This window comes from Gekko japonicus, unplaced genomic scaffold (assembly GCF_001447785.1).
Source record: "Gekko japonicus isolate JY-2015 unplaced genomic scaffold, Gekko_japonicus_V1.1 scaffold1746, whole genome shotgun sequence".
Lineage (NCBI taxonomy): Eukaryota > Metazoa > Chordata > Lepidosauria > Squamata > Gekkonidae > Gekko > Gekko japonicus.
The window spans coordinates 291,342-301,739 of record NW_015159767.1 but is presented as its reverse complement, the minus strand read 5'-3'; the positions used below and the strand labels follow the sequence as shown (position 1 = coordinate 301,739).

At 49.2% G+C, this 10,398-nt stretch overlaps 1 protein-coding gene across 1 annotated transcript in view; it reads right to left on the bottom strand.

The window, feature by feature from the left end:
* Positions 1–3,879: 3,879 nt before the first annotated feature.
* LOC107106271 (chromosome unknown open reading frame, human C14orf93) overlaps positions 3,880–10,398 on the bottom strand; it is a 17,828-nt gene continuing 11,309 nt past the window's right edge. Inside the window, exons 6-7 of the mRNA XM_015406396.1 lie at positions 9,808–9,920; positions 3,880–4,260 (exon numbers count right to left, since the gene is read on the bottom strand). Of these exons, the coding sequence (XP_015261882.1) occupies positions 3,880–4,260; positions 9,808–9,920 (494 nt within the window). The remainder of the gene's footprint in view (positions 4,261–9,807; positions 9,921–10,398) is intronic.

Here is a 10,398-nt window from a genome sequence, read left to right as displayed (position 1 = left end):
GGGGCCTCGGGGGGAGGGGGCGCCGGCTAATTAAATCAAAGCATAATGCAGGCAGCAGGTTGGGGCACTTTGGGGGCAAGCTGGGAAAGAGGGGGCCCAGAAGAAACACTAGGGGGCCAGGCCCCGTGGGCCCCACGTTAGCTACGGGCCAGCGCAGGGTACCTTGGAGATGAGTGCTTGCAACAGAAAGGGGCGCCTCTTCACCTTGCACCGGTGCCTCTTGTCTCGTCCCCGGGCAGGAGGGGAGAGAAAAGCCGCAACGGCCAAAGTTCTCTCTCGGGCAACGGCGAAAGGAACAGAAGCCTTCGTGCACAGGGCCTGCCTCAGCTGGCCGGTGCTGTTCCTAGCACTAGGCAGCGCTGGGTTCGAATTCTTCCCCGGGAAGAGGAGCAGCTTTCGGGGAGTCAAACAGGAATTGGGGGGGGGGCTTTAAAGAACACCATCTGGTTCCAGCATCAGTTTCCTCGGAGTGCCGCCTAGTTCTTCAGATGCTCGGAGTCGATGCTCACCATGCAGTCAAGCATGAGGCCCCACTCCTGGCTTCTGAAGACGACGCTGGCTGCAGTCCACGGGCAGCTGACACCGGAACGACGTCGCCTTCGTTTTGAAAGTGATGCAAAACGCCTGTTTTGTTTTTGATGCCGCAAACTACCTTGCTGGCTGCCCCCTCTGGGATGAATGCCATTTAGGCAAGTCGGTGTCGCTTTGCTTCAGTTTGCTGTTTGCAAACGAGAGACGTTACATAAGCAACCTGCCTGACAGAGTTGCTGAAGAATGGGAGATAAAGGCCTTTTGTTTTTAGCCCTGAGTGCTTTTTAAAAACCCTTTTTTCTTCCTTTCGTTGCTGTTTTGCAATGCTCTGTGAAGAGCCTTGCTTGGACAGGAAGGAAAAAAAGAACAACAAGCTTGTTAAAGGTTGTGTTTTTTGTTCTTTAAATAAATTTAGAATACTTTGTAGGCTCGCAGCTTTAAACAGTGTAGGTTTGTAAACGAAACAGGCAATGCCACGAGGCAAGGAAAGTTCCAGTCAGGCCAGTGCTCTGACCCCAGCTGCAGCCAGCCCGTTTTTGTGCCCAGTGTTATGGGTAGACTGCCTCTATGAATGGAGGCTCCGTTTAATTATCATGGCTAATTGCTTTTGATAGTCCTCCTCTCCGAGAGGCAGCAGTTTCTCCAACTCCAGTAATCCTTGTGCATGCCTAAAATGTTCTTCCTTTGTTCTTTCAGCACATTCTATAATTTGAGTAATCTCTGCGGTGGTTATAAAAAAAAACCAACTGAGAGAGTTCAGAACGTGCATCGAAGCAAGCCATCATATGTATGCTAAGAAGATGCGGACATAGGGGCGAGGCGCTATTGGGAGGAGCAGGTGACTTTAGTGCGGGGGTGGAGGGTCGTAGCAAGGCTAGGCTGGAGATTATGCTGATTCCTTCTACCTTTGGGTTTTTTTTCTGGATCAAAAACAGATGCCAACAGAATACCTGCCCAGCATGAAAAAAGAATCATCCATCCTTTCCCACTACCTAACAAAGCCACTAGAGGACAGTGATCGCTCAGAAAATATCCCATTTTGCTCCTGTCTCAGTAGGTACAGGCAGGATTATTGTCTCAGGGCACCAAATTATTCAGAATAACGAGAACCCAAGTGGACTGCCAAGAGCTTCAAAAGGATTTCTCCAAAGGGTAACAACGGAGTAAATGAGGTTCCACTAAAGGTAAAGTTATGCACATTGTGTTAAAAATCCTCACTTTCAATATATGCTGATGGGGTCTGAACCGACAGCGACTGACCAGGAGGGAGCTCTTTGGGGTTACGCTGGGCAGTTTAACGGAAAGAGCAAGTCAGTCCGTGGCAGCGCTGAGAAATCAGATTCTTGGCTAAGGATTTATGAAGAAAGGGACTGAAAGCAAAGCGGCCGGTATCGTAATGCCCTTGTATAGATCTGTGGAGCAGCCACATCTGGAAAACAGTGTACAATTCTTGTCAGTGGTGTCACAAAAAGGATAGTGTTGCAGAAAATGGTGACCAAAGTGATCATGGGCTTGAAGCTAAGTTGTTTAGCAGTTCTTTGCATGCATCTGTGACTCAACAGTCAGGCATCTGCTTTGCATACAGAAGGTCCCAGGTTCAGTCTCCAGTTCTAAATAGGACGAGGTTGTAGGTGATACACAGGCCTCTACAGGAGGCCCCAGAGAGCTGCTGCTGGGCAAAGGAGACAGGATTGACTTGGAGAGACCAAGGGTTTCACTCAGTAGAAGGCAGCCTCATATGTAATTTGCAGAAAGGAGAACCAAGGGCAGACATGGTAAAACTTTATAAAATTATGCAGGACATGGATAGCTAGAAAGATGTTTTCTCCCTCCTTGGTAATACTAGAACTTACAGGCACCCGATGAAGCTGATGGGCGACAGATTCAGGACATACCCAAGAAAGAAGAAGGAGAGATTGGATTTATACCCCGCACTTCACTACCCAAAGGAGTCTCAGAGCGGCTTACAAACTCCTTTCCCTTCCCCACAACAGACACCCCGTGAGGTAGGTGGGGCTGAGAGAGCTCTGACAGAAACTGCTCTTTTTCAAGGACAGCTCTTGTCAGAACTACAGCCTGCCCAAGGTCATCCAGCCAGGTGCAAGTGGAGGAGCAGGGAATCAAACCCGGTTCTCCCAGATTAGAGTCGGTGCACTTAACCACTACACCAAACTGGCCACTCAGAGACTGATTGGTTTGCAGGATTTGCTGCCACAGAAGGTGAGGGCAGCTGCCACTTCAATGCCTTTGAAAGGGGACAGGTTTATGGGGGACAGATCCATTGATGGCTATTAGACCTAAGAGGTAATAACCTTATGAATCCCAGTTTTGGGGGACAACTTTGGTCGCACAGGCCTCTGTGCCCTACTTGTAGAATTTCTGGGGTACCTAGTTGGCCATTGCAAGAAACCCTATGCCAGACCAATGGACTGTTGCTCTAATCTACAGATTGCTGTGCTCTAACCCTAGCATGCAGAAAAACAAAGACGGAGGGGAAAGTATGTTTACAGAAAGGAAGTCTTTCTGTTTCAAGGGATGTCCCCGCTCCAGTACAAACGTCTATCTCGGCACCCTAATAAACTCCACTCTCCCCCCTCCCCAAGTTGTTTGTCCATTCATTGCCTCTCGGGTCTTAAGGAATAAAAGCCAAGAAAAAGACACGTAACAGAGGGCGAATACGTTCCGTAAGCACCTTTTATGTCGCCTCTTTAAACCCATCGCTCTCAATAAAGATGCCCAGCAAGAGGTTTCCCTGGCTTCTCCCATCGCTCTCAATAAAGATGCCCAGCAAGAGGTTTCCCTGGCTTCTCCCATCGCTCTCAATAAAGATGTCCAGCAAGAGGTTTCCCTGGCTTCTATGATGCCCTGCAGCCCCAAGAGCAGGTCTGCTAAATAGAAAACAATTCCCCTCTCTTTAGCGAACCTTTGTCAACATTTTGGCGCCAGGTACTCAAGGACGCCCCCTGAGAGGAGCTGCAGAGTTCTCTCCAGTTCCTGATTCCACCGTGCCCGTAATGGAGCCCTGTTGAATAAGAACTCCTGGTGTGTATCAGATTGCCTTTGTAATCCTGTCCACTTCATGCCTCTCCTGTTGGCTCCCTGAATACACGTCTCCCTTTTTTATTCTGGAGAGTTCTTTTCCCGTTCTGCCTGCCCCAGTCCCTGACTCTTCTCTATCTTCACCCATAACGGGGTGTCTTATTCCATAAACACGATTTAGGGCCTGGCAGACCACTTGCATCTCTCCCCATCCTGAAGAAGGGCCTACGGTGGGCAGTTGTTGTGTCTCTCACAGCCCTCTCTACTCCCCCTTATTCTGGCGGCTGTGTTAAACTCGGCCATCTTTGGTCACTCATCCTTTTCCACCTTGATCTCCACAAAGGAGCTGAGGTCGGGGCAGAAGCCTTTGTGGCAAGCCCCGGATTCTTCCTCTTGAAAATGGGCGTTGTAAAGGTGGAGGGGCAGGAGCTGGACTTCGGCGGAGGGCAAGCGATCCGAGGGCGGCCCGTAGACCCGGTTGGCTTTGGTGCCGTGCTTCGAGTTGGCGTCGAGCCGGTAGCAGAGCTGGGTGAGCGGAGTGGCACGGAACCGCGGGGGGCGTGCCACCCACACCCCCGGCTCGCTCAGGCTGTCCTCCTCGTCCGACATGAGCTCTTCGGTGACACCCTGCCACAAGCGCTGCTCCTCCGGCCCCAGGAGACGCGCCACCCCCGAGCGGTTTGCGAAAAGCTGGTGGGCAAGAGAAGAGAAAGCGTAATGAGTCATTCTAAGAATACCATGTTTGGTTCCACCCCTGCAGTTTCTCACCACTGCTGGCTTCACGTGTCCCGTTTTGCTCTTTCCAAACCTCTCTCTCCCCAACCTGGTTCTTCCTTCACATTCTCCTGCCGAATTGTCTCAAATGGAGGGCGACAGAACTGTCCTCAGACTCTGGACCCGCACAGCGTACGGCCCATGATGAGATTAAACAGCCTCTAACACTTGAGCTGCTGTGGCTCAAGTGGTTAAGACGCTGAACTGCAGGCCGGAGGGTCGGTAGTCCAGCAGTTGGAGACCCGAGCATGACGGAGTGAGCTCCCGTCGCTGGCCCCAGCTCCTGCCAACCTAGCCGTTTGAAAGCAAGAAATTGCAAGTAGATAAATAGGGACTGCTTCGGTGGGAAGGTAACAGTGTTCCATGCGCCTCGGCGTTTAGTCATGCTGGCCACATGACCACGGAAACATCTTCGGACAGCGCCGGCTCTTCGGCTTGGAAATGAGCGCCGCAACCTTAGATTCGGATTAGACTGGCTTTCGAGCAAGGGAAACCTTTACCTTTACGGACACTTCAGAGGAAAACTGGGACATTCTTGGGACTTCCAGACTACAGAGATCAGATGCCTTGGAGAAAATGGCAGCTTTTCGGAGTGATCTGGATGGCATTATGCCCCACTGAGTTGCCTCACCTCCCCAAACCCTGTCCCTCACCAGCCTCCATTCTAGAAGAAGAGGAGGAGATTGGATTTATACCCCGCCCTTCACTACCCGAAGGCATCTCAGAGCGGCTTACAAGCTCCTTTCCCTCCCCCTCCCCACAGCAGACACCCTGTGAGGGAGGTGGGGCTGAGAGAGCTCTCCAGAGAACTGCCCTTGAGAGAACAGCTCTGAAAGAACTTATGACTGACCCAAGGGCACGCTAGCAGCTGCATGTGGAGGAGTGGGGAATCAAACCTGATTCTCCCAGATTAGAGTCTGCACTCTGAACCACTACACCAAACTGACTCTTTCAGGACTTTCCTAACCCAAAATTAGCAACCCTATGGCTTGTAACGCTTGGTATCAGAATACATTCCAAGGATCACTGCCCCCTTCGCACAGGGCTGAAGGCCGTACTTCCTGCTCCCCTGTGTTCGCCTGTCCTGCACTCTTTTAAAAGCTAAAACAACCTTTGTACTTTTGGCTAAAACATTTGAGAAAAGCGTTAACACTATCCTACTATCAGTTATCAAAAATCCAACAATTTCTCCGACTTTTCAAAATGCAAAACTCCACTCTGGGTCTCAGCAAGGGAGGCCAACTATAAATAAAGAAAGAAATCCAGCTTCACCAATGCAGTGTGCCAAGTGGCAAGCTGAGCATGACACAGGGTTGCCAACTCCAGGCTGGGAAACTCCTGGTGATTTGAGGGTGGAGCCTGGGGAGGACAGGGACCTCACTTGGGTATAATGTCATCGAGTCCACCCTCCAAAGCAGTAATTTTAGCAAAGGGAACTGATCTCTGTTGTTATTCCAGGAGATCTTCAGCCCCCCCACCCCAAGGCTGGCAGCCCTAATTAGTCACACACATACATTTACACACACACGCATTGCACAAAAGATACACCCACTCAGACATTCCTCTCTGGGAAGGGAGGTGAACCTCCAAGCACGGCAGTTCTAGCAACTCATGCCAGCAAAATTCTAACAAGGCAAAAAGAGGGACAAAATGGGGACCGTCATTTACAAGGGGCAGGCAAGAGAAAACAGGGACTGACCCCGACAAACAGAGTATTGCAGCCCTCTGCCTATTTTCAGACCCTGGGTGAATCTCAGTTATGCATTCTTTGTGGCCAACCTTCTCACTGAAACCGGAAGATCTCGGAAGCAAAGCAGGGCCGACCCTGAAAGTATTTGGATGGGAGACCTCCAAAGAATACCAGGGCCGGGGAGCAGCGGCAGGCTATCAAGCCACTTCTCTGAACGTCCAACGTACCCCAGTAGGAGTCGCCAGAGGTCACCATGACTTCCAAGCACAGGCACGCACATGCATGTGCGCGCACACAAATGCAAAAATACACAAAATAAATAAAAACCCCTGGAAGCTGCTCAGTGCAGATGTGCAGGTCACAGCTCTCCCTTATGAAGCATTTCGTCGGCAAGCACAGGAACTGGTGGGTGGCAGCAGAGAGCTCTCACTCCCAGACTGGCAATTTGCAATGCAAACAGGTATCTTTGCAAAGGAAGATTGTTGCTGCTTTGATAAGTGCCGTGGAGAACAAGTGGAATGCAGGCTAAATGATCCAAGTTGCTTGGTTTTGTCTTTTTCTCTTAGGTAGAGAGCTAATTGGAAGTAAAGTGACGGTTTATTTAACAAGCTTGATCAAGTCATGTCTTTTTGGCTGAGAGCACCCTATGGCATGCACACACACCCATTGCAGCACAATTTTATACATAACTTAGAAGTCCCATTTTACCTGGCCCAGGTAAGGAAGCTATGGATGGGAGACCAACAAGGCAGTCTGGGGTTGCTACACAGAGGCAGGCAATTGGCAGACCAATTCTCTTTTATCTCTTCCTTTGAAAACCCTACTGGCTGTGACCTGATGGCCCCTTTTCACGCACAAGTCCCATTTTATTCAGTAGGATCTCCTTTCAAGTAAGTGTTCGTGAGTTTGCAGCTTTAAAGGCATTGCTGACAGACGGTCTTATCCATTGTGCTTAAAAGCTTTCTTAACATTCACCATCATTTTAATGAGCCCCCTCTTTCCTTGGCACATTTTGCTCTCCTCTTCTCTAACCTTTATCCTAAACTGATACTCCCCTGCAGTCTCTTAATGGCATGACATGCTTTATAGACGCTCCACAAGCCAGGAACGGGATTTTCCTCTTTCAGTCTGAAAAACGTATTTGATCATACTCATTAAATAAGCAAATCGCCATTAAAATTCTGCCTTCAGTTGAAGAAAGTCTAGCTCAGTTCAGTCCACTTACTGCCAGACAAATATGCGTAGGGTCATGAAGGAATGCTGTGGCTTGAAACATCTATGAAGCTAAATCCTATGCATGTTTACTCAGATGTTTAATCCTAAATAATTGTGCACAGGACTGCTGCTTTAAGCAATAATTGAATTTAGCGGAATTCTGTTCTAGCACTGTTAGAATCAGACTGTAAACCGTCATAGAATCCCATCTAGTTCAAATAAACCTGGCTTATTCTGAAGTCAGTCGGAATTCAAATGTAATGAACAATAAACAGACGAACAATAAAAGCTGATCACTGCGTGTATTAATGATCCAAACTAAACTGAATTTTAAACTACATTTTATTTGATGCGACTGATAGAATGTATTCAGCATGCACATATCACAGATGGACTCACAGGAGAGTATTATTACAGGGCATTTGTATATATTTTTAAAAGAAATGTTACGTTAGATACCTCTTCTCCATAAAGGGCTCGTGATCCCCCATCGAAAGTTCTGATTACAGCTGTACTCCCAAGCAATCTTTTCCTCTAAGCTGTGGAGTCTCGTGAGCAAAAAGTCTGCTTTGTGAGCTACCGGCATTAAAGTTGTGAGCAAGCAATTTGGCTACTGCATAAATTAGTTTGCCCCGGAGCCCTCCTTCCTGAGCTAACACAAAAATGTGTGAGCCAGAGGCAAAAAACCTCTAGCTCACACCAACTCAGCTTAGAGGGAACACTGCTCCCAAGACCACTCTTCATACATTATGGAATATATAGGCTGGGTCCAAGGTCCCTACCATGCTTAACATTCACATGTGATTCACAGGCTATCTTCAGTTCCCATGCACACACTGTCTGATTTGCATTATGACCGTGGTACGCATGGAGAAGCTTCAGTCTTTCCTCCTCTGCCATTTTTCACGACTTGCAGTGGTCACAGGAGTGTGCTATGTGGCCTGTTGGTGAACCCAGGTATACACTCGTGGTTTTCCCCAATGGGCCAAACAGCACCCCACCCCAGATAATTCAGGTCCACAAAATGGGGGAAAGGCTGAAGCCCCTTCTTCAAGAATGCTGCTGTTGCAATCCAAGTTAGGCACCGCATATGGGGGAATTTAGGAAAACAGGTGTGACAGCTACGCAGTGAGGGGACCTCGGACCCACCCTGTATACACTGTGACGTGTAAAGCTGCAAGATGTTTTAAATTCGAAAAGCAAAAAGAGTTGTAGCATCTCTTCCTAGCATGGTTTTCTGAATGCTAGCACTGCTTGGTACCTATGGCCACTGTTCCCTCGAAGCTGAGTTAGTGTGAGCTAGCTCACAGTTTTTTAGCCTCGGGCTCCCGCATTTTTGTCTTAGCTCAGGAAGGAGGGCTCCAGAGCAAACTAACTGATGCAGCAGCCAAATCGCTCGCTCACAACTTTAATGCCAGCAGCTCGCAAAGTAGAATTTTTGCTCACAAGACTCCACAGCTTAGAGGGAGCATTTGGCTACATTCAGATGTGGCTAAAGAAAAACATGCAAGAACCCAGGTGGTTGTTTATCTCATATGCACCTCCCTCTTCACCCTAACATTCTTGCACTGAGAATCATAAACTGTAACTTCAGTTACCATGGATGTATGAAGACAGGTTAACGGGCATTATCTCCCCGCGTCACCACTAACTGGGTCGGGATCCTAAAACTAGGATTTAAATCAGGCTTATTATCCTACTTAGTGAGGAGCAAACTGACTCTGGTTAACCCGTGCGCCTATATTTGTACATCATGTGTAAATACTGTTGCCAACTCTGGGCTGGGAAGTTCCTCGAGATTTGGGGGTGGAGCTCAGTGAGGTATACTTGGCTAACAAATGTTTTGCCCTGAAACTAAAGCATCACACACACACACACCCGACATCAGCAATGTGATGACATCACATCCGGTGAGGGTGACGTCACTGAGCAGAAGATCCCGATGAGGACCAAGGATCCCCCCCCTGCCCCTGGCTGCCAGGTAGGACCCGGCAGACTAACACCTGAAGCTGGCCCGTAGCTAACATGGGGCCCGGCCCCCTAGTGTTTCTTCTGAGCCCCCTCCCTCCTGGGCTGCCCCCAAAGTGCTCCAACTTACCACCTGCACTGTACTTTCATTTAATTAGCTGGCGGGGCCCCCAGAGGCCCCCTCCCAAAGAATTCCCTAGCTACGGGGCCGTCCTGAAGTTAAGACTGAATTGCAATTCTCAGTATGAGAAGAGAGAAAACAGGCCTGTGTGCAAACTCACAAACAAGCTGGGTTTGTGTACGCTTCTCTTTAATCTGCGATTCTGAATGCAGCCTCTAACTTCATCTGTCGAACGGAGGTATGTGAGCAAGAATACTGATGCAGCAGCCTCCCGCACTGCAGTCTGAATTTTATGTTTGCTTTATTCGTTTACAAATATCCCAAAATCAAATGGATGTACACATGTATTTGGATTAAAAATCTGACAAACGTGCCTTTTCGGCAGTTAACGTAGCAGTGTGGCCCTCTTGAGTTAACAATAGTGCAGGAATAGCCCTTGAAGTTATGGAGAGGTGCACTTCTGGCTTACCCGATAGCGTCTGCTGCGCAGTTTCTTCTCCTCCTTCTCTTTGAGACCTTTGAAGGGGTTGAGTGAGTTACGGTATTCGCGCCGCTTCGTCAGAAAGTAGGCCACGCAGGCTCCTAGCAGAGTTTTAAAAAGTGAGGTGATCACAAGTCGGGAAAGCAGAGTGACGGGAACGAGGGGCAGATGAATGACTGGAGACTATATAGCATGGAAGTAAACAACCAGCATTTCAGAGCCAATGTGGTGTAGTGGTAATTAATTAATGACTGTATGCAGGGGTCGTTTCGTAGAAAAAGAGCTAGGGGAACTCATTAGCATAACTCATTAGCATATGCCACACCCCTGACATCACCAGAAGTGTGTCATAAGGGCACACACCCCGCCCCCAATGGTCCCGGCCGCTGCCGACCTTGCAGCTCCACTCCCGAGCCCCATGAGGGGCCCGGCAGCGGACCTGCAAGGCTGGCGGGAGTGCAAGGAAGCCCCGTGAAGGCCCTCCCTGGCCCCAGGCAGGCAGGGGTGGGGAGAGGCAGGGAGGAAGCAACTTACCCTCCCTCTTCTGCCTCCTCCTGCCTGAATGAGGGCCGGAAGCGG